The sequence below is a fragment of the Theropithecus gelada genome, chromosome 10 (assembly GCF_003255815.1).
Source record: "Theropithecus gelada isolate Dixy chromosome 10, Tgel_1.0, whole genome shotgun sequence".
NCBI classification, from domain to species: domain Eukaryota; kingdom Metazoa; phylum Chordata; class Mammalia; order Primates; family Cercopithecidae; genus Theropithecus; species Theropithecus gelada.
In genome coordinates, this window is record NC_037678.1 from 60,406,618 (window position 1) to 60,433,677 (window position 27,060).

A 27,060-nucleotide genomic window follows, 5' to 3' on the forward strand; every position below is an offset into this window, starting at 1 on the left:
GGGAGGCTGAGGCAGGAGAATGGCATGAACCTGGGAGGCGGAGCTTGCAGTGAGCCGAGATCGCACCACTGCACTCTAGCCTAGGTGACAGAGCAAGATTCCGTCTCAGAAAGAAAAAAAAAAACAAAAAAACTGAAGGACCTTGAGCCAATTACTCAGACTTTCACCTTTCTGAGCCTCACCTTCTTCATTTATGAAATAGTAAAGTTGAGTCCCTGTACAGCCAGGCCCAATCATGGTGAGGGCCAACAGAAGAAATGGATGCACTCCTAACCCAGCTCCAGGTTTGAGCAGGTATTGCATACAACTTCCCTTATTATTCCTTTATTTCCTGTGCACCTCATGTTAAAACTCTCTCCTATTATTTCCCTGGAAATTCTTTAAATCAGGGCCTTGGCACAGTGACAGGATTCAGGTCATCGTACACTCTGGGAGTGCTTCGCAACTGCCCTTAAAGCAACTTTCCCAGGGACGGCTCCACTTGGACCCAGGTAGAAGGAGTTTGAGCCTTTGGGACAAAGCTGTTTAGGCCAAGAGAAGATGATGAAGCAAGGCAGCAGTCTCCCTAGGGTCATGCCCTGGGCCCTGTGAGCTTGGACACCGTGAGGCCTCGGTGACCCTCCAAGGGAGCATGTGCCCAGTGGAAGGGGTTGACAGATGATGTGAGAACAGGAACCAGAGGCAGGAGAACCAGGTGAAGCTCCAACCTGAACAGCGACCATGAGGGGAAAATGCTTGGTGGAGAGAGGCGGAAGACCGGCAGCAGAGGCAGGGGCATAGCCTGCCAGGAGAGAGGGGGCAGTTCTGAGAGACAGCAGCATTGGGAATGTCCAATAAGATGATGAAAAGAAAAATATAACAGCAAATATGTTACATACTTCCTACATGCTGTGGAATGTGCTGAGTTTCACATCATTAATTCGTTTAAACTTCCCAGCAGCTCTGCCAAATAGAGTACCTGTTAGTAGTCACAGTTTACAGATGAGGAAACTGAGGGTCAGATGATTAAAAATCACTCAACTCTGAAATGATGAAACTAGGATTCAAACTCAGGTCTCTCAAGACAGTCTGTAATTGTACTCTCCATGCTCTGTGCCCATAGACATTGGAGAGCACCTATTCTGAGCCAGCACTGGGAAATCCCATGGCAGGATGGTTCAGGACAGTCTCAGAAGCCACACAATTTACCATCTGAGAGGCTTTGAGCCCCAAAGTTTCCCCATTTTCTTATCTGCAAAATGGAAATACTAATAATGACCAGTTATTGGGAAGAATCATAAGATAAGAAACTTCATTATCTTAGTCATTATTATGATCCTACACCCATCTTACAGATGAGCAAATTGAGGTCCAGAGAGTGAGCAGCAGGCAAACTGACCATTGCTAAGATTCAGGCAGACTGAATCTGGGCCAGACTGTAATTGGTGACTGGGCCAGAACTGTGGTTCCTGAGAAATGTGAGTGATGGAGGAAATAGGTAAGAGCCCATCAGGGCCTCAGGCCTGGGGCACTTAAAGTGCCAAATAGAAGTCATGAATCAGGGCTCATCAAAGCTTTAGGACATAAGATGGATGGCTGGACACAGCAGCACAGCAACTCTAGCTCCTGCAGTGACCCAAAGTAAGAGCAAGACTGAGCTGAGATGGGTGAAAGGATGTGGACATCCCTGAGCCTTTGACTTGGGTATCCTCTAGTTCCCCTTGACCAGTGCTTTGATTGGTTCTGGAGTGCACAAAGGCCAGGGCTGTGCCAGAAGACTAGGGGCAGGGCTACAGCTGGAAGCCAGGAGGGCAGGTGACATCCAGGAGCCAGGCTGATCATTGCAGAGGACCCTCCTCAGCTCTTCTAGGCAACTGCTCATATGGCTGTAAGGCTGACACTACAGAATCGGGGAGGAGATGAGCCCTGGATCAAGTGCATAAGGATACTGTCCTTATCAGCAGTCTTAGAACAGATGCTCAAAGTTTGACAGACACAAGGGTATTGGTACATCATTCCAGCTGCCATTTTTCTGTTGCCAGTCTCCCCACTGAATCAAAAGACTTAATGCAGAAGAGGTTGTCATATCCCTGTAGGGTGTTCTGTAGGAGGTGATTGTTAATGTTTGTGCTTCTTCAAAACAAATGTCTACTCAGGTAGCATATATGACTGCGGCTCTCACTGCACCTTTTTCTCTCCTGGGATATTCTCTTTAAAGCAAGGAGAAGTCAGTCTCCAGTCTTCCATTCAAACTGCTATTAAACTCAGATTCAGAAGTCAAGCATCATCCTTGCCTTCTCTTTTTCCTCATCTTCAATATCCAATTTATCACGAAATCTGACAGATACTGCCTCTGAAATTTCTCCTGAATCTCTGTCTCCTTCTTCCTCACTGCTACAACTCATGTCTGGGACTCATAAAGTTAGTGTCACAGATTCCAAAGTGGGGTCCCCATGTCTTTACATCAATCCCCTTCCAATATTTACTTCCCACTGAAGCCAGAGTGATCATCTAAAACAGAGTATTATTCAGGCCAGGTATGGTGGCTCATACCCATAATCCCAGCACTTTGGGAGGCTTAGGTCAGTGAATTGTTTGAGCCCAGGAGTTCGAGATCAGCCTAGGCAACATAGTGAGACCATGTCTCTACAAAAGTAAAATTAAAAAAAAAAAAAAAAAAGGCCAGGCGCTGTGGCTCATGCCTATAATCCCAGCACTTTGGGAGGCCAAGGTGGGCAGATCACGAGGTCAGGAGCTCAAGACCAGCCTGACCACCATGGTGAAACCCCGCCTCTACTAAAAATACAAAAATTAGCCAGTTGTGGTGGCATGCATCTGTAATCCCATGTACTCAGGAGGCTGAGGCAGGAGAATCACTTGAACCCAGGAGGTGGAGGATGCAGCGAGCCGAGATCACACCACTGCACTCCAGCCTGGGTGACAGAGCAAGACTCCGTCTCAAAAAAAAAAAAATAGCCAGGCATGGCAGCACATGCCTGTGGCCCCAGAACATGCCAGTGGCCCTAGCTGAGGTCAGAGGATCGCTTGAGCCCAGGAGGTTGAGGCTGAAGTGAGCATGTTCATGCCACTGCACTCCAGCCTGGGTGACAAAGCAAGACCCAGACTCAAAAAAAAAAAAAAAAAAAAAAAAAAAGTCTAATCCTGATTAAAATGCTCCCAGGGCTCTGTTTGTGGTTTGGGATAACTAGCCTGAATCAAAGGTCATTTACTACTTAGTCCCTATCCCTTTTTTATCTCTCCAATTTTATTTCCTCCTCAGCATCCTGTACCCCATTCAAATGGATCATGTGAGTGGTACTTGCCTTCTCACACTCTCTTCTCTTTGCTGAGATGTTCTCCCTCCGTGGTTTGCTTTACTCATCCTCTATGATCAAGTTCAGACAGTTTGATCTCTGCAAAACCTTAACTGGTCCCCGTTATCTCCAGATTGCACCCAGAGATAGTCAACTGGCTGGGCCAGTTGGCACAAAGAACTGCAACCCCCTCCCCCAGCCCTAAGCAAAGTTTTCTATTGAACATGGCATACGTTCAAGGTATAAGCATGTTTTGTTGGAGCTGTTTGGTTTCTATCAACTCTTTTGCTGTGCCTAGCACACATTATAGTGCTCATTCATTTGGCCCCATGCATGAATGATTTAATAAGCGAGCAGATGGCTGATACTGATGGAGCATGTGCCAGGCATGGTATACTCACCCCTTCCCCATTTCTGCCTCCAGCCTGTGATGGTTCAAGCACCTCACTCTACTCACTTTGTACCATTTTGTTAGGCTAATTGTGAGTCACTAGTTTTCAATCCAGTATTTGAATTCCATGCAGACTCACCTGCCAAACTTCCTGGAGACTGAGTCTTCAGAGTCCTTGTCTGAAGCTCCCCCAAATCTGCTGGGACAGGTCTTGCTGAGCCCAGTGTCTGGCCTGGGATCGCATGGTGTTAGCCCAGGAGAGGTCGGGCTGGGGGCAGGAATCATGGGCAGTCATAGGGAAGACCCTGTCTTAGGACTCTGACTGTGCCGGTGTGGCAAGTGACATCTACTACAACCACACTGGCCACTTCTTCTACCCTTCTCACCTCCCACTAAGAGCAGAGATGCTTTTCCATCCATCCTTTGGGGGAGGTGAACAGATCAGCATTTAATACAGAACACAGTGATTCAGTGTTTCTGCTTTCAAAAGCCAAGGGGCAAAGGCTAGAAGAAAGAAAACATGTTCATGGTGGATTTGGCTGGAATCTCAACAATCAATGCCGTGTTCGCTGCTGCTCATTTTATTACCGTTGCTTGGATTAGTTGCACTAATCTGAAATTCCGTGCTGCGTGTTTACTGGCTCCTCTGTCTGATCCTGCTCACACTCCCACTAATCCTTCCTATAGATTGCCTGCTTCCTCCGGTGCCCCTTCTCTCCTTTCCAGGCACTCTGATGCTAGCTGCAAGCTGCATGTTGCAGAGGTGTAATCTGGACAGAGCTGCCCTAGATGGGCAGATCTTTGCTTCTCCTCCCCTTTCTTGCCCCTCTAAGTCAGGTAATACAGTCACCCGTTAGGGGATCCATTTGGCCAGGGTTGGTTGGAAAGAATTGAATTGTATTTCTGAGTATGAGCCTGGGGGAACCTCGGCCTCTGGTGCACCCTGCTATGCAGTTCAGACAAAGGAAGCCGAGACATATTGTCCTTCCAGAAGCCTTGTGTTCTGCTCAGTCCACAACCAAGCAGGAGCTCCCATTCCTCTTCCCACATGCTGTCTGTCCATTTGGCTGTGAACCCTGTTAGAGTTTGCATTTCATTTAGTGAAATGCGAAGCTCCTGCTCCTGCTTGTAGCCCATCCCCAGGCTGTGTGGGTCATGACTCAGCTTCACCTGGTCTTAGAATTTGAATTGTGTTCCCCAAAAGGATATGTTGAAGTAATAACCCCAGTACCTGTGAATGGAACCTTATTTAAAAACAGTATCTTTGCAAATGTAATTAGTTTAAAGTCAGAAGGGTGGACCCTAATCCAATATGCCTGGTGTCATTATAAGAAGAGAAAAACATCATGTAAATACAGACTCACAGGGAGAAAGTCATTGACAACAGGGTAGAGATTGGATTGATGCATCTATAAACCAAGGAATACCAAGCATTGCCAACCACTAACAGAAGCTAGGAAGAAGCAAAGAAGAGTTCTACCACAGTCTCAGAAGGAGCATGGCCATGCTGTCACCTTGATTTGGGACTGTTGGATTCCAGAATTGTGAGAGAATAAATTTCTGTCGTTAAACCACTCGGGTTGTGGTCATTTGTAACAACAGCCCTGGGAAATGAATGCACTTAGAAATGCAGTGATCCTGAGCACTGGCCAGTGGGCAGTGGTTGAGCTTCAAGGGCTGTGCTTTTAAAGTGGACAGACCTCAAGAAAACCTTGGCCAAAGCTGCCATCCAGAGAATCCATTTGGCTCATCCCATCTCCCCTGTGAGATCCCCTTGTTGACCATATTCTACATTTGGCCCAGACAGGTCTCCACTCTGGTTCTGACCCTTCCTTTCTTGGTGTAGTTTCTCCCTTTGAATAGTCTCAGCATCTGCTGCTGGTCATGCCCTGCCCTGGGCTTTGTTTCACAAGCCAGGCTGTGGTAACCTGTTCTCAGTGTCCTGGGATTACATGACCTGCAGACTGTCCCTGATTTGCTCTACATTGGCTGCTCCTGAGAAGCCTATCTTTGTCCCATTGCTGCCCTGGGACTGCTCTGAGCTTCACAGGAAGAATTACAGTCAGGTCAGTGTGACCACAGCTCTCTCATACCGGCTGCCTGAAGAACTCTAAAGCGACTATCACTTTGCCGCAGGGCATCCTAAAGAGTATGTGTTCTTCTTCTTACATCTGCTCTTCAGACTAAACCCTTAATCCCTAGTGCAGGCCATGGGTACTCCTGTCTGCAGCAGCTAAGCAGCTTTGAGCCTCCTGAGCTCCAGGCTCAAAGCACAGATTCTACAAGCAAGGAGCCAGTACTGTCAGTGCTGAGATGACTCAGCCTCTTCTTCATCATCAGCAGGGCAGTCTGGACCACAGGGAGTCAAGGTGGGGAGGGAAAAGAGAAGATCACTGAGTGGTCACAGGAATGCCCCATGTGTCCCACACCATGGATGACACGTGGAAATCAAGTCTGTGGTCTAGCTTTGCCTAAGCAGAGTTGGGCATGCCCTTTCCTGTACATACCTCTGTGTTGGTGCCCATCACTCAGCTCTGATTATTAGTTTGCACTTTCCTCTCCCCCTAAATAGTGAGCTCCAAGACAGTAGTGTTGTCTAATTAGCTCCCATGCTCAGCACCTTGCTATAGCCACCGTCATCATTATAATCCTAGCACTACTCAAGTTAGGCAATGTCCAGGACTATTCCTATGAAGCCAAGGGTTGAACTGATGCTGATGAGACCAAGGTAATGGATATAGTCCATGTGGAGGTCACTGGGCTTTGTCCAGTTATTTTCATGGCCATGGGCTAAATTTTATTTCTGAATAAAGTCTAAGCCACACTTGTGGGCCAGTTTGCCCCTCACCATGGATGCAGACTGACTGCCATACACTCCTAAACGCAAGCCACAAGTTGACTCCTGATCTCTGCTTTAGCTTTGACCCCTACCTCAGCCATATCCTGGTCATTTACCTTAACTGTGGTCTGACACCTAACCCAGTCTACAAAGTATGCCCGATACTTGGTTTCTTAGACAACCTTATACCCAACTCTAGTCATAGCTTGAGGTCTTAGTTTTACCACAGACTGAATCCTCTGTCTACCCCAGCTGGGTCTTGGCAGCCCTCATAGGTTAGGCCTCCTGGGCACAAGAGAAAGTAGTTGAGGTCATTGGGAGGTATAAATGGATTTCCAGCTCACCAATGGTGAAACCTTTGAAAGAGTATGCCGTAGAAGGGGTGTGTCAATAATGATTGTATCTGGCATCAGTTGGGTATGACTGTTCTTAAATAAGTCTGTTTTGCTCTATTTCCATGGATAAAAAAGACACTTTCTTAATAGAATAAAGGAGTTTTCTCACATCCAGAAGAGGTTCTCTATCAGAGTCTCATTTAGCCATCTTTTGCAGTGTGTGTAACATGACTAAACTAGAATTTGACCTACACAGAGCATTTATAGTGTAAAACAAGGTCTATCTGGAAACATAGATTTAGGAGACCAAGCAAAATCAGCACTTGAGGAACAATTTATTTGAGTGGCCTGAGTGCTTTCAAACAATCAATTAAAGCTATTCCTGTCTCACAGGGTGCTAACCTCCATTCAAGGCTGAAAACGAGGGCAACTTCTGTCAGCAATATTTAGCAGTTTTAGTTGTATAGGCTGTGATGAAGTCAATTCTAACCTCTTAGGACTGACTGGGTAATACTGAGGAGTCTGGGATATTAGAAATATGTATCTTCTTTGCACTTAACAGTACTTATTAAATGGTCTTCCACAGCAAGGGTAGAGCTATCATTGAAAACCCTGCATCTCTGTGGTGTTTTCCAGCTACTTAATATTGACTCTGAGTTAAATTGTGACTAAAAGCAATTACTGTCATATGATGAATTGAGGCAATTTATTTATTACTTGAGAAACATCCTAGGTGATGTCACTTAGAAGAATGATGGAATAATCCTTCTCAAGTGCTCTATTATCAACCAGATCTGGTGAAGGAGGCATTGCTTTGAGGCATGGGGAGGTAGTCAGCAATTTAAAAAAATTAGTCACAGCGAGATCAAAGAAAGAATATTGGAGGCAAAGCAGAAAAAAAATCACCTAAATATGAACAAGATTTGTCTCCCTATGGAATTATATGGGATTGTTTGGTTGCTAAATATCAAGAAAGGTATTATAGAGAAAGCCCAGCGATTAATAATAAAACTAAATGCAACATATGAAAGGCTTGAAGGTGGTGGTTGATATACAAGAAAAGTGAAAAGGATGAGGGAACTTAAGTTAAAAAGGTCAAGTTTAAATATCATTTGAGCAAAGTCTGTATAATTTGGCTCATGTAACAAGATTCACATGACATGTTCATCAATCCTTTAGATATTAGAATAGGATACGTGGGTGCGAGGGCATGAGAGGAGATAATCTTCAAGAAAGATGCGTGAAATAGAACTGCATGATAGAGCGGGTGGCAAGCCCTGCAGGGACAGGCATCAATACAAAGAGATTTTAATCTGGCTGGTCAATGGAAGATGCTAGATCTAAATACGGGTCTGCTTCTTCAGATATTTGAGAAAGGACAACCACATTTCTCTGCTGAACAGTCTCTCCCCCTATTTATTAGAGTGATGACACAGTAGTACAATAGGTTAAAGAGAATAAACTGTGCTAGACTGCCAGGGCCCATGTCCCAGCTCTCCTGCTTGCTACCATTACTTAGTCTCTCAGAGGCTGTTCCCACATCTCAGAAATAGGTATAATGATGGAACCTGCTTCATAGGTGTATTAGTTCATTCCCACATTGCTATAAATACCCAAGACTGGGTAATTTTAAAGAAAAGAGGTTTCATTGGCTCATGGTTCTATAGGCTGTAGAGGATGCATAACAGCTTCTGCTTCTAGGGAGGCCTCAGGAAGCTTCCAATCATGGTAGAAGGCAAAGGGGCAGCAGGCATCTTACATGGCAGGATCAGAAGCATGAGAGAGTAGTGGCGGGGGTGGGGGGGTGGAGATGCTACACACTTCTAAATGACCAGATCTCATTAGAACTCACTCACTCTCATGAGGACAGTACCAAAGGGATGGTGCTAAACCATTCATGGGGGATCCAACCACCTCCCACCAGGCCCCACCTCCAACCCTGGAGATTATAGTTCGACATGAGGTTTGGGTGCAGACACAGATCCAAACCATATTGATAGGGCTGTGAAGATTAAAAGAGAGAATATATGTGAAGGGCTTAAAACAGCAGCCTGGATTGTAGTAAAAGCCCTAAATGTGTTACCTCTTTATTGTTCATTGTTAGTACTTGGCATGTGGTCAAATATCCTGAGCCTTCTGTTTCCATCTTCTGGAAGAACTCAGTTTCACACCTGGCTGTCCGGAAAGCCACAATTTCTCCATGTTGGCCTCAGCTTGGCTAAAATCAAGATGCAGTACTGGACATTCTCCCTGACTTACAAGTCCACACACCCCTCAAAAGTGGCAAAGAGAGGTGACGCTAGCATCACTTGATTATAAGAAGCCCACGCTGGTCCTTGGCCCATGTGGTGTCATATCCATTCTTCACTGTTGCCCTATGCTCCTGGGCATGTAGGCGACCCCTGCATGGGACCCCCATGACTGCTGGCTTCTGGGTTTGGGTCAACCAGAGTTCCACTTCTGTTGAGTGATCCTTACCTCTGGGCTCTGAGAACTCCACCACCTCTTTTTGTTTCTCCAGTCTGGGCTGGGTAGTGGCTTCCTGATACCACTGCCCTCTGAGTCTCCCCACCATTGTCTCCTAATCCCTGTGTACTAATTATCTAGTAAATTTGCTCTGTTTTAAAAATTAGGAGTGGTTTCCTATTCCCTGGTTGGATGTTGTCTGATGTGAGGCTGTGCTAGTTTCTGGTGATTATTTCTTCCTTTTTTAAGTGGTAAGGGTGGGGGTGGGGGGAACCTGATTTAATCATCTAGTCTATTTTTTTTCCTGTATCAACATCACGCTAGTGTAAAGTATCTGAAATACACATTTTTTTTCATTTAAAAAAAAAAGTCAGCAACAGCATTTGTTTCTCCCCAGGCTTGTCACACCCCTCCTGTTTTCTACGATTTCAGTCCTCAAAGACTGCCAAAGTAGTTCATGATCACAATTACAAATACTCTCAATGCCTTGGGATGCAATTTGTAAAGTCTAGAGGCTTGAATCTAATGAAGTATCCAGATGCTCTCCTGCCAACTTCTTTTCTGTCTTGGACTTTAATTCCATCTTAAAAATAATCTGCTATTCTGAGAATTTGTTTCCAGCAAAATTAAGAAGGTTTTTGGTGCTTACCTGACTTGAGAAGAGCCAGAAAATTGCCCAGCATCCTCATCTTTTCCCTGTTATCTCCTCTTGGCAAAACCCCCATAATCAGAGGTGCCTGTAATGCTTAAAACCTTCACTGGCATAGAGGTACCAGCTTAGAGTCAGGGTTTCAAAGGTTTTCCCTACTGGGTGCCAGATACATACAAAGCCAGAGTAAGGACAGAGAAACTCTTCAACAAAAGAAGTCATTCAGTAGACAGGGGTAAACTGCCAGCAAAGTAAGATTTGCCTCTGATAAGCCACACTGGGGATAATATGCCCTTGGATAGCTGAGAAACAACTGTGTGTTTTAAAGAGTGCAGCTTTTAGGAATTGTGTCCCTGAGAGCCGGCTTGCTTTCTTTACCGTCAGTGATGATCATCAGCATGGGTTATGCATCCATTGGGATTTACTTGGTTTTATCAGTTGCAATTAGATGTTCTTTATCTGTGACTCCTATTTTTGCTCCATATCTTTACAAGGAAAATTCTCTGAAGTGAAGCTCTAGAATTGGGCCTGTCACCAGTGAGAGCACTTCAGAATGAATCATTAATCATTAATTGCCAATCCCTTGTTGCCAAATTATATTATTGCTGCCATTAAGTCATCCAGATGTAAGCCTGATACGGGCCTTGCCTATAGGAGGAAAGTTAAGTGAATCACTCTGGGGGCTCTGCCTTTATCCTGAGGGTTGGATGAACTTAGACAGCAGGTTACAAGGAGGCATTGCCCCAGCCTCTGTGACCTACAGTTCATAGACACAAAAAACCCTCGTACTACCCTGGAACCAGTGCTAAGGTCACATCATCACTATGCCCCATATGTGAACAGTTCCTCAGAATTTATCAAGCATTTTTCCCTCCATTATTACATTTAATTCTTAGAAAATCCCTGCGTGAACTTGGCATTTTCTCATTATTTCATAAATGAGAATATCAAATCACATTGTGGTTAACAGGTTTGATCAAGGTCGCACAACCCATTAGTGATGGCATCTAGACGCAAGCTTGCATATTTCCAATGTGAAACCTGATGCTTTTGACCAGTCTCATAAAACCATAGCATCTTGACATCAAAAGGAGCATAAGAAGTCTTGTCGTCCCTTCTGCTTTAGGGGGAGCACAGGATGTTCCAGCCAGCTCTTGTCCTTGTTGATGACATATTTCCCTGCCTTTGTGGGTAACATGGGGAGGGTCAGAGTGAGGGGGCAGGAATAGACTGCATGGGAGTCCCATGGCTCTAAAGATAATAGGGAGAATTCCTCTCGCCGAGAGTATGAGTATTACTGGAATTAAGGGGAACCAAGTTGAGGTAAGAGATGATGTCAGAGAAAAAGGTCAGCATCCTGTAGATGTGATGTCCTCATGGCTTAGTTATGCATCTAGGAAGCCAAGGAGATGAGAACAGAGACAGAGTAAGCAGGTAAAATGAAGGGCTGACTCTGATGCAGGACTTTGGAACCATAATGACCTCATCCTCTCTCTATACCATGATGCTGCAATGAAAGGGTCTGGGCTTTAGCCTCAGCTGAAAAGCTCTTCCACATTCAAACGTTTCCTTTGTTGATTCCTAATCTACCCCCTGTCACTTCTACCCAGTGATATAGCTCTGAGCTTTCAAATTAAAGGGACCAAATCTACTCCATCTTCCACAATGGCCCTTTATCTATCTAAAGGCAAAAATTAGTTCTCATCTGAATCTTCCCTTCCCTAAGATGAAAAATCCTGATTCGGAGTGATATACCTTCAAAGTCAATAATATCTGGATCACTGTGCATCTCAGTCAATGTATACCCGAATCATGTAGAGACCTTGTTACAATGCAGCTGCTGATTTAGTAGGTCTGGGGTGGGGCTCAAGATTCTGCATTTTTTATAAACTCCCAAGTTTTGCCAATATTCTGGTCAATGGACCACTTTTTGAGTAGTAAGGCTCATGGCCTGTCTTCACTCTGGAGGTCCCTTTTGAGAGGTCGAGTTCACAGCTGGACAGGACTCACCAGAGTGTTCTGACCAGTGCAGAATAGAGCAGGACAGCACTGCCCTTGTTAGATCTCAGTAATCCTTGGGGAAAATCAGCTGGGAGTGTTGCTGGGTAGCAAGGGAAGAGGCAGCAGAGAGACAAAACATGGCAACTGGACCCTGTGTAAGGAGCTAATATTGAGGGAGGGAAGTAGACCTTAATAAACCAAGGGCCGTGCCTTGTGCACCAGGTTTCCATATGTAAGAGTAGACAGGTAGCACATTAAAAGCCAGATTAAGGCCGGGCGCGGTGGCTCAAGCCTGTAATCCCAGCACTTTGGGAGGCCGAGGCGGGTGGATCACGAGGTCAGGAGATCGAGACCATCCTGGCTAACATGGTGAAACCCCGTCTCTACTAAAAATACAAAAAACTAGCCGGGCGTGGTGGCGGGCGCCTGTAGTCCCAGCTACTCGGAGGCTGAGGCAGGAGAATGGCGTGAACCTGGGAGGCGGAGCTTGCAGTGAGCCGAGACCGCGCCACTGCACTCCAGCCTGGGCGACAGAGCAAGACTCCGTCTCAAAAAAAAAAAAAAAAAAAGCCAGATTAAGACTCTGGGCTGGAGCTAGGAGGAGACTGGATCCTTAGCCATCATGGCATTTGGGGAAAGAGTAGAGAGCAGGATGCAGCAGCAGCTGCTTTGAGAACCGGTTCTGCCTTTGGGAGTGCTCAGAGCTCAGAGGACACAGCTGGCTGTGCCGTAAGGTCAGGCTTGCAGCGTGATGTTGGAGAGGGAGTCTCCTGTCAGTGCAAGCTGAGTTCACAAGATTATTTTTGATGATCACATCACACAGGGGGCTCAAGTAGAGCCTTAAAGCTTCTCCAGTTGGAGAACTTTACCTTCTGATGCCTGCCTAGATGCCAATTCTGATTCAGTTGGCCTATTCTCAGATTGGGTCCTCTGGAGGGTAAAGATGAGGAAGATGCATCCAAATTCCTCCTCTTTCTCTCAGTTCCCAAATTCCCAGTCCCTGCTTAATAAACCAAAGTCACCCAGAGTCAGAGACAGCTTTTTAGGGACTCAGACTAATACTAAGCCTGACTCTCCTGGAAAGGGTAGGCTTGGGGTAAAAGTAATGCAGGTGTTATCCCACTGAAGGGCTTCCAGTGGGATAACACTCTGGGCTTCCAGTGGGATAACACTCTTCCAGTGGGATAACACACTTCCAGTGGGATAGCCCTCTGAAAAGTCCCTTTTGATTAGGGCCAATGAGTCAGACAGATAGCCTTCTATGTGTACCTACTGCTGGCATCTGTGAAAGCCCACCGCATTGCCAGGGGCCCCATCAGTAGCCAACCCTGATGTGCTCTCTTATGACTCCCATCACAGGTCACATTCTGCTCCACTGAGCATTTAAGATATAATCCCTGTGGACAGACCTGACTGCCACAAAAGCAGGACCCTCCCATCCTCTGTCTATCCCTCAGATATAGGAGCCACACATGGATGTTGTCTTGGCTTTAGTCCAATTTCCTGTATCACCTGTGAACCCTGTCAACACACTTCCACTATGAACAGAGGCACAAATCTCCAGAGACTAGGGCAAGTTCCCCTAAAGAATGCCAAAGCTGGATTTTCCCTATCCCAGGGAATGTTCACATTCCTGTATCTGATGTCTGGTTAGACCAATCAAGCGTGGATTTTTCTAAAAACCTCACTGTGTAAAGTCTGTGATTTCAGCTCTGCTACCTGTTGGCTGAACTCATTGAATTTGTCTAAACCTCTGGGCTCTGGACTTTCAGACAGCCTCTCCAAATCCCCTGAATGTTCTTCCATGGCCCTCAAGTATGTTCTTTTGTAGGTTTACGGTCATTGCTGAAGCTGCTTCTATTTAGGAATGTCTTGGAATTCTTTTGGGAAACGTTTTCTAATACTCATGCAAGATCTTCACTTTCCTTCGTGTGTGGACTTGATTCTACCCTGCGAACAGCGTTTGGCACAGTTGGTCATGCCCTCCTTTTTGAAACATTCTCTTCTCTTGGCTCTAGGATGCTATACTCTCCCAGGTTTACTTCCTACCTGTGTGGTCACTCCTGTTCCCCATTCAGGCTTATCTCCCTCTACTCACTAAATACTGCAGACCCTCAAGTCTCTATTCTAGGTCTGTTTTTCCTTACACTCTTTATTCTCTCCCAGGGTGATTTCGTCAACAGGCCCCCATGCTTCAAATACCATCTGTGTACATATGACTCACACATTTTTGCCTCCAGCTCTGACCTTTTATTTAGAGCTCCAGATCGCATTTTTGACTACATACTTTTCTGGAGTATATCTCAAGCTCAAGTTGCCCCAGATATATTTCCCCCCTAAAGCTATTCTTTTTCCATTGTGTCTGGAACCCGTAAACATTACTGTCATCCACCCTATCATGCAAGCCAAAGATTTGTGGTCATTCTTGACAGTTCTTTCTCCTTTATTCCCCATATCCAAGCCATCAACAGATTTTATCTATAGCTATTTCAAGTAATTATCTCTTTAATCACATCTGTCTATCTTCACTGTCAGCACCTGAGTCTAAGCAACTATCATCTCCCATCTGAATGCCTGCAAAACTCATTTCACCAATCCACTTTGGTTCCACACTAAAGCTGGAATGATCTGTTGGAAATACAAATCTGACCATATCATTGCTCCTTGAATAACACTTAAATGGTGCCCTGTGTTCCTTAGGTTAAAGAACACAAGCCCTCATTGGGGCCATAATATCCTGTGTGGACTGATGCATGATGCCCCCTCCAGCGTCTTTCTCATCCTTCCCTCCTTGCTTTCTTGCCTTGGTTATACTACATTTCTTTTTTTTTTTTTTTTTTTAAGCACAACAGGATACTTGCCCCATTGCACAGCTTTAGCCAAGGCTATTTCTCCTGCTGCTCCCATATGTTGCTTTCATGATCCCTTTGCCTGGTTACAGCCTTTCTTCCTTTGGAGCTCACCCCTATTAGGGATGAATTGCTCCAAGAAGCAATTCATTTTTTTAAATTATGCAAGTATCTATTTACAAGTGTCATGTGCTTCTCTGTTCAAACCTTAACAGGGTTCAAGTTTGCTGTTACTGATTCTGGATTTATTCATTGTATTCCTCTACCCCCAACCACGACTAATTGTAGACTCTTTGAGAGCAGGAACTGTACCTGTTTTGCTCACCAGTGTATCACCAAATGCCTGGCACATAGTGGGTATTTATGATCACTTACGGAAGGAATGAAGTATGAGTCTCATTAGACCAAGCTAATCGCATTGTTCCTAGAGTAATAGAATCCTCTCTAGGGGCTCTTTGCCATTGTACTCCTAGTCTCTAGAACAGGACCTGGTAGCAGGCACACTGAGTAAAATTAGGCTGTGCCAATGAGTGAATGCCCCAGAGACAACCATTCCTCCAAATCTAAATAAAAAGACTCCATCAATATTGAAGAAATTTGGATCTGAGATTCTCCCCTTCCTTTATGCTTGCTACATTGTGGATTAGCCACATCTCAAAAATCATGTCTCCAGCCTGGGAAATGGGGGCTGCATGGGAGCTACTCAGAACCAGCCCTGGTCCCCCCATCCCGGAATGTCAGACCAGCCCTGCTAAAGAGGTGGTGGACAACTCTTTTAGGAATTCTCTAGGCTGTAGATGAGCAGAGTCTACTCAGTCAGCCCTGGAATTTGATGAGTTGGTTTTGCCATTAGCTTGTGAAAGGAATGAATAAAATTCCTTATCCATAAGTCCTTCTAGGAACAGAATCTCTGACTCTACAGACAGCATAGTTTAGCACACAGCTCATGGCCACTCAGTGGCAAAATAACGAATGATTGAATGGATAAATAAAGCACACAACTGTGGTTCACTCACCCTCGTATTACATTATAATTATCTGTTAAGCAGCAATGATGAGGAGGGAGGCCTGTGCTAGACACTGGCATTAGAGAAATGAATAGGGTGACTTAGCATTCTCACTAGAGACTTGACCAAGCAAACCCAACATGTCTAAGTTACAACAGCTTGGGGAAAGTGCTCTGAGAGAGGAAACACTTAATGCTCTTAAGCAAAAAAAAGGGGGTGTATCAATGTGCTGGAGGGCTTAAACATCAGTGCATTTGGGGAATCAGGACCATAGCTTTTGGGTAGTAGCATTCCTTCAACTCAAGACTCCGCTGAGTTCTATGAACACATGACTTAAAAAAGGAGAAAACTCAATTTGCTTCCATGAGAACAAATGTGTGTGGGCAGAGACGTCATCCCCTTAGCTAAACACTAAACAACCACAAACATTTAGGGAGCCCTATTACCAGTCAGAGTCTGTGCTAACATGGGAAAACTAAGATAAACGAGACATAATCTTGCCCCTGAGGAGTTTGCAGACCACTGGAGGAGACAGATGTGAAAACAAATAACTAATAATATTGGTGCATTGTAGTAAGAGATATTGTGAGGCATGTGCAAAGTGTTATAAAGTGGTAATAGAATTTAGAGAAGAGGGAGAAACTCTCCCAGGGGCACAGACTCAGAGAAAGTGTATTGGCTGACGAAGAATGAGCTGATGTAGATGTGGAAGAAAAGAAGGAATGAGTTAGGAAAAGGGTGGTTTAGACTTTTAAGCTGCCTCACACTTAAAGGCTGGCACCAATGGGAATATAAACAGAAGCAGGAGGAAATTCACTTAGGGTGCTGGTAACCCCTGGACCACTCTCTAGAATGTCTGAAATCAGATGTTGCCTCTAATCCCTAGTACATAGCATGAAGACACTGGTTTTTGGCATTGTTTGCCTGCTTACTTTGCTATGGCATAAGCAGAATGGTTGTTTTAGGGAGAAAGGATTGAGGAACTAGATGACTTGAGAGCTGGATTCAGGGGTTCTGACCATTGAGGTCTAAAATTGGAATCACAAAACCTGTGGAATTCTGGCCCTTACCTTTATCAGCCATGTGACTTTCAGCAACTTTGCTTGGTTTTCTCATCTATAAAATGGGAAAATCAGTATCTCATCTATCTTTGGGAATGTTTGTGAGGATTGACCAGGCCAGATCCATGAAGTTACCCAGCACAGGGCTAAGGATATAGTGAGTGGCCAGTTACCTGCCTCCTCTACTGAGGATTATGTCAGCAAGTTAACACCTGGTAGAGTATGTTGCATTAGTATTAAATGCTAAAAATGGAATTCATCAGATTTAAGTGTTTTTTTGAACCCAAGGTGTATTCAAGTTCCCTTGAATATACAAACTTTTTACCCTACCGTTTGTTTCCTATAAAGAACAAAACAAAAACCTCTTTTTATCTTTAAAAATCTAGTGATTTAAATTGTGTTGCCCCAACATAAAGCTATTATTTCCATCATTTACCTAAAAGAATAATGTAGGGTTAGGTATAATTACACAAGCCCAGGAAATGTTCCATGGTTTGATCTTACAAACAAAGCAATATGAGAGAGAGAGAATTGCCTTAAGGAAAAGGATGCTTCAACACAGGTACCCAGGTGAGAACCTTGGACAACTCACTTAATTTCTCTGCACGTCAGTTTCTTCATCTCAGAAGAATGTAATGATCATCCCAACCTCACAAGGAATTGATCCTCAAAAGTTATTACATGGGACAATGTATGTGATGCCCTTAGCACAGTGCCTGGCACATAGTGAGCACTCAACTGAAGGAAACTGTTGTCATTATGATGATTGTCTAGTCACATATGTGGGTGCTTTCAACATTGCTGTCCTTTCCTTTCCCCTCCTAGGTGCCTCCACTCAGAATTCTAACACTGTGGAGCCAGAGAAGCAGGTGGACAACACCGTGAAGATGGCTGGCGTGATCGCTGGCCTCCTCATGTTCATCATCATTCTCCTAGGTGTGATGCTCACCATCAAAAGGAGGTGAGTCTGCTGCTGCCCGGAAGACTCTGCTGACCCGCGGTGACCCCATCACTGCTGTGTGGCCAGGATTTTGCTCTGTTAATCATCGTCCAGCAGGGATCTTCTGATACAACCATTGAGGTCCTGAAATAAGTGGGCCAGCTGTGGTTCATTGTGTTGCTGTTTGAAGGGTGCATGCTGCCTGCTTGGCAGGTGGTCCTGAGGTGGCCAGTTTCTTATGGACCAGTGGTCCCTATGACTGGGCCACTGCGATGTGCCATGGGATTCCATGTATCACGAATTGAGTCTTTTAGGAGTTAACTGCTGTGTTGCAATCAATCATGTCATCAGGATAGTTCAGGAGCCCCAGGAACATAGATGAGTCCAGAAACACAGTTGCAGGAAAGTAGTGTTTTACCATTCTCACCTCCATTTGCCCATGATTTCCATTGGTCAAATAATAGCATCCCAGGCCGCCCTCTCCATGAGAGATAAAGCCTACAATGGTATAAGAGTTCCCAATTACAAGTCCTATTACAGGCTGTGTACTATGCCCTGTCCCACGAAACCTTCCCAGCAGGGTTGCTGTTGCTTGTCACCTCTCAACAGCATGTCTCCCTGGACTCCTCTGGCCAGCTACCAGTTTGCTCATACTGTGTGTTTTCTCCAGTTGCATTTCTCATAAAAGCAAGCATGCAGATTCCTCCCTTATTCCCAAGATTTACTACACCAGCATCTTCTGTTTAAGAGGCATTCACAAGGCTTGAGGATAACACAAGGAAATTACAGAGAGGGAAGAAAATACAAAGGGTAAATATCAGCTATCCCTGTCCCCAGGGTGCACTGGTTATTCCTTTAAACAGGGAGTCTTACTCGCCCCTCTCCTTAGCCCCTGCCTGCCACAATGCTAACACATCTACTTCCCACCTCCACGTCTTCTCAGTTTCAATGCCAGGACCCCAACCTTAGTCTCTACCTTCCCACTCCTCAGTCTGTCATAGCAAACAAAACATTTATCCACATTATAATACTATGTGGTGTATTGTGCCCTGCTCCCAGGCAAAAAAGCCTTCTACATTATTAACCAAACCAACACCTCAGCCTGAAACTCTGGGTTTGCTTATGCACAAAGTTCAGGGCAACCCCAAGAACAAGGGCTGGGAACTTGCTTCCATCTGTAGGATGAAAAATGCTCATCAAATGTGTTTCCCACCAAAACAAAGGGACAGAGTACCCCTGACAACTAATTCCAGCATCTACCTTAGGAACCACATGAATATAAAATGCAGAATTTTTTTTTTAAAAAAAGCAGTATCCCCATTTCCAGCGATCAGTGATTTAGAAATACTAGGGTCCAGTCAACCCTCTCTTGACTATGCAAGCACCAGGATGTCCCTCTGTCTCTTTCTTATGATTCTGCTTTGGATCAGTTGTACCTGCCTCTGGCCAGGACATTATACTGTGAGGACATCTTTTCTTGGCATTTATTGTCTAATAGGATCATGTCTTGCCTCAAGCTCCCAGCAGAATGGCTTAAGAGCTAAGGTTCTCCTCCAGGCTCTGATGTTCTGGTTGGAGAAATGAGCGGTAACAGAAGGTACTATGTTAATATTGGAGGTGAAGAGCCCTCAAAGGGTTAAGGTCAACACTACATTGTCATATCACCATCATCACTGATAACACATGGCCACATTATATGTCCTGGTGACTAGTCTGTTGCTATTACATGGGGTAGTATATGACTTTTGATTTCCCTGGGGGAGTAAGCACGTTGTACGTGTAAGATCATTGAAATGTTTCTTAGAATTACAGATGTATTAGAGGCAGAGGTGAGTTTGGGATTGTCCACCCAAATTAATGGAACTGAATACCTCTTTGGTAGACCTGGAATTTTCTTATTCTTTGCCACTGATTTGTAAATCAGATACGCTCTTCCAATTTTGCTCTTTCTAAAGCCTGGCTTAACCCACGTCACCATCGTCTGTGAGATTGTGAAGAAATTTCACTTCCTTCTCACAGCTATTTCTGAAACGTGTGACTTTTTGGGAGGGAGGAAAAGGCTTTATGTTTCCAGGGTGGGAGCAACTATAAAATGAGTCCTTTGTGGTAGTTTTAACCTCTTCTGAGTATCTTTATCATCTCTCATGTCTATCAAAACTGTCCATCAGACCCAATCAACAGGCATCACATGATCACCATTTCTCCCCAGGAGGCAAAACCTGGGCATTGCATGTTGTGGGGTGCTACTCAGTGTTTACATATATGGCATCTTTTGAAGAAACTAAGACATTTTGTTGGCCTAGATGATTGGAACAGTTTACAGATGGGAGGGGAGGGTAGGAGGAGAAAAGGAGAAAATGGGGAGGAAGAGAGAAATTGCACATAGGACTGCACTCTTTCCACTTACCTACAATCCCTTCCTGTGTCTAGAGATGCCCCAAAGGAAAGCAAAATTCTGTGCACCTCTTCTTTCCCAGCTACCCCCAGCTGCATATATATATATGCATATATATATATATATATATATTTATCACTGATTAATTGAGTCTGCTACCAAGTTACTGTTGGCCAGAATACTATCTACATCTACCTCAAAGGAAGATGTATTCAAGTCAAAGAAACTTCCAAGTAACAGGCTTATCACCATAGCTCAGGATGCTACATATGTAGTAAAACATACCTCCTTAACATCTCCTCAGTGTCCTATCATCACCTACAGTGCTTGGACTCAGGAGTTCACAGAGGCCAACACCTGCTGCAACCCGTCCACTGGCTTAAGTTTGCCTGGGTCTTCTCCCTGCCTTCCCTGGGCATGGACATGGTCGCTTTCTGGTTTTTTCCTACTCCTAATATGTTCAACTGACTCAAAGCCTCCCTAAAGCTATAGCCACAGATGTTTCCAGCAAACATAAGATGTCCCTAGCTTCTCCCCCTGAAGGTTTGTCATTATTGACTTTAGAGCTTCCTTGCCACTCTCCAAAGAGTCCTTCTCTTCCTATTAGGGGTTTCCTTTTATGACACAGAACTAGAAGACAGACAGAGAATGGGCTTGAGATCCAAGGACGAAGGGAATGGTTTAATGAAAAAAGCTTAATTAATGTATATTTAGATAACTGAAAACAAAATACAGGAGGGAAAAGAGAGAATATCAACAAAACCTGAGAGGTGTTTTGTTGTTGCTTGGTTTTGTTTTGTAATGGGGGGAGGGAGATCTTGAGAAATGAAAAGGAGAAAGGGATATGAGATGTTGGTGGGTGATTTAAATGGGATTCTCTTATAGTTTGAAAGAGAAGCTAAAGTTTAGAATTCTTTTTGCATTATCTTTGGCTGTTTGAACTGGGCTATATTGAATATGGAACCATATGGAATTAGGATTGCATGGACATACACAGGATGATATGAACATTATAAGAAGGGATCCTGGAGCCCCTCACTGACAGAGTTAACTACCAGTGTGGTTTTAGCCACACCAGCTACACAATATCCATCCTTCTGCTGTCACTAGATAGTGGCTCCATCTTTTTCTTCTGGATCTGTTGATCACATCTAGAGATCACATCTGAATGTTCTGTAATTGGTACCCCATGTCATTATGTAGTAAAACATACCTCCTTTTCATGAGCACCATGTTAAGTCCTGACATCGAGAGAGACCTTCATCACTAACTCATCACTGCGGTCCTGATCATCTTCATTCCTTGCCTCCTCCCCTTAGAACTGTTAGACATCCTCCCCACTCCTCCAAAATCAGCAGTCAAAAGGTTGCATGACCAACTCTATGTTTTCTTAACTTCATACCATGGGGCACTTTGTGCCTTTCATGCAAATTAAGGTGAAAAGATCAAGTCTTATTGCCTTAACCAGCATGTCTCAGTAGTTGAAGGTGTTCATTAGCCACTCACATACAAGAAGGTCTACAATTCAATGTTTGTTTGTGGAGCGTGAAATTGTATGTATGCGCACACAAGTTTCATATAGTTCAGTTTTATCCCTTGGGACACACTTCCTGGAGTCTGAACATGGTCCCTTAAAGCTTAAAGCATGGCCATGCGCTTATGCATAGGGAAACAACAAAGCCAAGTTATGCAGGACTTTTCACAAGATCTGCACCCCTGGACTTGTCTGGATCCTACACTAACCTGTCCATCACATTTTAATTTTCAAATAAGAACTAGGAAATTTTAGGGAGGTGTATTCAAAGTTGGTACCATGCGTGGTTCTAGCCAGACCCTATCTTCTCCCCTGCTCCCCTGCCCAGCTCTTCCTAGTCCAGCCTGAACTCTGCCAAACTTTCCTTGCCTGTCCAAATGGAAAATTTTGTTCCAAGAGTGTGTTTGGAGTGTCTTGAGTATAAATATGAATGTCTATTCTGAGATTTTATATGCATCTCTGGTTATACATCAATTTTCTGTGACTTGTACCTGCCCTCCAGTAGCTCCCAGTCTAATGGATGCACACCTTGTAGCTGTGGACAGAGCATCAGAAAAACTGGCCCCAAATTTTTAGTCCTGTTTATTTGCTGTTAACCTTGGAGAAGCAACTTAACAAATCTCAGCCTTTGCTTTCCCTTCTACGAAAGGTAGCCAGTTTTATGGGGCTATTCTAAAGATCAAATGAGCTAATTATTGAAATAGGCTTTGTTCCCTGAACCTGCCTAAGGAATTGCAATGCGCAGTATCTATAGAAACATTCATCTCCACATGACCATCAACTGTACCAAGCCAGCTCCAAACCCATTACTAATATGCTAATGGCAGGGTTGCAATCAATGCTCACACACTGACATAATTTGCATCATTTTTCATTTAAACTGCAGCCATATTCTGATTTTAATCTTCCTAATAATCATAGTAGGGTAGGTCTGTTGTTTGTTTGAAAAGAAGAAACTGAAGTTCAAAAAGATCATGTGAGTTGGTGAAGGTTTCGGGCAGAGTTGATGTGGAAACCCAGTCTCTGTGTCTCTAGAGCTCATGCTGCTAACTTCTACTCTGTCAGTCCATGGAGACTGACAGGAAATAAGCAAATCCTGAACTAAGAAACATGTGACTCACCTTCTGGCACCACTTTCCTCTCTGGGGCTTGTTTTTCCCAATTTCACTATATTTGTCTTTTGTGCATGCTGTTTCCCTCAGTGAAATGTCCTGAGATTTCTCTTAACCTACAAAGTTCCTATCACACTCTGACTCTCAGCCTCTTGTTCTTCCTAGTAGGTCTCCCAAATGTTACCATCTCAGCAAAGCCTTCCCACCAGCCTCCTACCCCAGGAAGATCCAATGATGCTCCTCTGCATGCAACCACCGTGCCATACATGCCAGTCTTCATTTGTGTATTTATCACACTACCCAGTGGTTGTAGTTTTGCTGGCCTGAAGATCAGTCCTCTCTTATTAGAGCTCCATTATCCATATCATCTGCCCCTGGACATCTACCTTGAAAATCCCTCAGGCATTTCATAGTCAAAGCCAAAATCATTACCTACTCCCCAACCTGTTTCCCATCTCATTCAAAGGCACTACCTCCTATCCCATCATCAAACAGATGGGATTCCAACGCCCTGGATGATTTACATTCTCTTAGTCACATTCTCTCTCTTTCTCTATCTCTCTTCTCTTTCTCTCTTTCTCTCTCTCTCTCCCCCCTCCCTCTCTCCCCTTCCCTCCTTCCCTCCCCGCTTCCCTCCTTCCCTCCCCCCTTCCCTCCCCCCTTCCCTCCCCCCTTCCCTCCCNCCGCTTCCCTCCTTCCCTCCCCCCTTCCCTCCCCCCTTCCCTCCCCCCTTCCCTCCCCCCTTCCCTCCCCCCTCCTTCCCTCCCCCCTCCTTCCCTCCCCTCCACCTTCCCTCCCCTCCACCCTCCTCTTCCTCCATTGTCTTTTCCCTGGGTCAGACCTCTATAGCCCTATTGCATGAGTTTCCTCACTGACCTTCCTAACTGTGCCCCACTCCTCCAACCTATCCTCCACACTGTAGTCAGCATCATGTTAAAAAATAAAGCTCGTACTCCCAAACCTGTCATCTAAAGCCCTTCAATGGCTTCTTCTCCATAGCCATGGTTCATGAGGTGGGAGTGAGGGAAGAAGCACATGTCTAAGTCACCTGGGAAATTTTGTAAGTGATACTGTCTCCCTGCCCATACGGAAACAAGTTTCTTAGTTCTTCTTAACTTTTTGGTTTTTCTGGGGTTTTTTTCTTAGTTTTTCTGACAAGTCTCCTAAAGTCTCTCACCTCTGCTCCCTAAGTTTTGCTTATGAACTTTCTTCTTCAAAGCCTGTGTTTCTCAGCTCCATGTGACCAGCTATTACCCATGTTTAAGGACTAATTCAGTAGCCACTTTCTCCTATAAACCCTTCCTGACCTTTGATCTAGACAGAATCTCTTCACCATCTGGATCCCCTCTGCGAGGACTCATGTTGTTTTCTGCCTTATACTTTTCCTTTGTATTTGCATCCTATTTCCTCACTAGACCATCAGCTGTCTATTCTGATTCATCCTCGTCTCCAGTGTGCCTTGTAAATACTGAGAATTTCCTAAAATCATATTGAATGGGAGAACCCAGTGGAATTAGAACAGATCAACTCTCTATGCATTGTACAAGAGAGCTTCACTCGGAGAACAGACCTAAATGTCAACATTAAGCATTGATGGTTTGTGCACCAAGTCCTGTGGTAGGAGGGTGGTAAGGCAAGGCTGGAGGGCAGTGTGTGGAAGACATACCATGGTCTGTGCCTTCAGAGAGCACATTGTCTACCCAGAAACAAAACAAAACAAAATAATGAGGCAATCAGAAAAGCTAACTCAGGCCAAGCTAAAAGAGGCAGTGCACGTTATTAAGGGTACTACAGATCAGAAAACTGAAATGGAAATAGAGTTTAAGGAAATTGCCTGCAATCACATAGCTAATAAATGGCAGAGTTGGGTCTCAAACTTGGACAATCTGATAATGGAGTCCATACTCTGAAACATCATCTAATCTGGATTAAATATAAAACAGGACCTGCTGAGATGCCAAATTGTGTGGCATAATTTTGAGTGATTTGTTGAGGTGGGAAAAAAGCCCAAACGCCCAAACAAAATATGTCATCTTCTGTTCATCCTGTTCTAAACTGCTCCTTCCTCTACACCTGAAAATTAAATCCTGCTCCTTCTGCTTGCACTCACGTGGGCAGCCACTTAAGCTGGGAACTTGGAAGTCCTCTTCAATGTGTTCACTTTTAATCACCTTTTGATTTTGTGTCTTAACCGCCTTGCACACTGCTGACCTTCCCCATCGCCATGGCCCCTGCAAAGGAAGCCCCCAACAAATATTTCTTGTGTTGGCCAGTCAGTGATTGTGTAACCACGATCACTCTGCCTTTGACTTTCTCCTCACCCTCCTGCTAAAAATTATTCACCTACAACAAATATTTGGCCATGTGACTTCTTGGGTTTTCCCTGTGACCTATGGGACTGAGACCAAGCTCCATAAACTCTTTGGGAACTAGCCCTTCCAACATCTTTCTGTTCCCACTTTGTTAACCCATCTGCCCAAACCACAAACACAGTTCCATCTGCCTAAACATTCCCTTCTCCTCTCCTCCATCTGACTTCTCTTTTACTTTACCACTCAGGCATCCCAGATTCTGGGCTATCTTGTCTGTTTTCCCTCCTCACCCCTATCCCCAGGTATAGACTCACAGCTCCCTGCGTTGCCTTATCATAGAATTGATCATGACAGAAGATAATACAACATAATAGCTATTAATACAGGCTCTTTAAATCAGACTCCCTGGATTCAAATCCCTGCCATGCCACTTAACAACTGTGTAAACATGAGAAAGTTGCTTAACCTCTCTGAGCCTCACTTTTCTCATCTGTAAATAGGATAATAATGCCTCATAAGGTTACTGTGAAGATTAAATAAAATAGTTCATGCAATATACTTAAAACAGTACCTGACACAGAATTGTTCTCCCACTATTTAAGTGATAGCTATTATCATCTGCTTTATAATTTGCTTGTCTGACTCTCTCATAAGACATATGGACTAGATTAGGATCTCATTTGTCTTTCTGTCTGTACTTGACAGAGATAAGGATATAATAGACCCTTGAGAAGTTTCCACTGGATTAATGATGGAAAGATGGATAAATGGACGATGGATGGATTATTGGATGGATGGGTGGGTGGGTGGATGGACAGATGGATGGATGGATGGATGGATGGATGGATACATGCAGGCATACAGGCATACATGCATGCATGGATAGGCTCATGGATGGATGGATGGATGGTGGATAGATGGCTGAACGGGTGGGCTTATGATCTAGATGGATGGGTAGAAAGTCAAATGGGTGGTTAGATAGACAACTTTGTCCTGTTTAAATTGTATGGAACAAAAGAAAACTGTGCCTGAAGTCAATCCTGTCAGCTGGCTGAAATAAGGTTCTGCTGTATGTGATTTATTAAGTTTGGGGTTATTGTTTTGTTTTGTTTTGTTTTCTAAGCACAACTGTCTTCCTGCTTAGGATTTTTGGTTTCAGGCAATCTGTTACTTGCAATATCACTGTATTCTTGTAAATTTAGACCTTCAGTAAATCTTCTTCAAGGTTTAGAAAAAAACACACATGTAAACTGTTTTGGTCACAGAGTAAAGACCTGTGATACTTGACCTAGAAGACTAGAAAAAAGATTCTAGAAAAAGATTTCCTAGAAAAAAGATTCAATGAATAGAAGTTTGTCAGTTACCATTATCCTGGAGTTGCCTTCCTGCTGGGTCAGAGACAGCACCAGAAGGCTTTTGGTGACACCCAGGATAACTCAGAAAAGCAACTTGGAAAAGGTGGTCTGTGGTTTGAAGGTGAAGAAGGAAGGATGTTTTCTCAGCTCAGGCCAAGGTGAATCCTGAAGGTTGACAGCAGAAAAACTAGGTCAAAATGCTCAATGTAGCTGAGGAGGAGGTGGCCGCTGACAGTAAGGGCATCCAGCTCGGAATGGAAGCCTTGCAACTGGTCCAAAGATACACAGAGCCTTTGACCTAGTGAGATATGGACAGTGAGAGTAATTTTATCTGCTCCTCAGGGTTGTGGGGAGGATTGAAAGAGGTAAGTTGTGACATCCCAATGCCTGACTCCCCAAATTTCTCAAGATATATCCGTTTTCTTTGTTCCTTGAAAGCAGCACAGGCTTGAGGTCAAGAACATGAGCTATAAGCCTTAGAGCCATGTTGCTATCAAATCCAGTTACTAGCTGTGTGATAT

The 27,060-nt window shown here is 44.4% G+C and overlaps 1 protein-coding gene across 2 annotated transcripts in view; it reads left to right on the forward strand.

Annotated features, from left to right (window-relative positions):
- Positions 1-27,060, forward strand: part of PTPRT (protein tyrosine phosphatase, receptor type T) — a 1,113,081-nt gene that overhangs the window by 931,483 nt on the left and 154,538 nt on the right. For both annotated transcript variants that reach the window (XM_025399269.1, XM_025399270.1), the window contains one exon: positions 17,717-17,852. In XM_025399269.1, the coding sequence (XP_025255054.1) occupies positions 17,717-17,852 (136 nt within the window). The remainder of the gene's footprint in view (positions 1-17,716; positions 17,853-27,060) is intronic.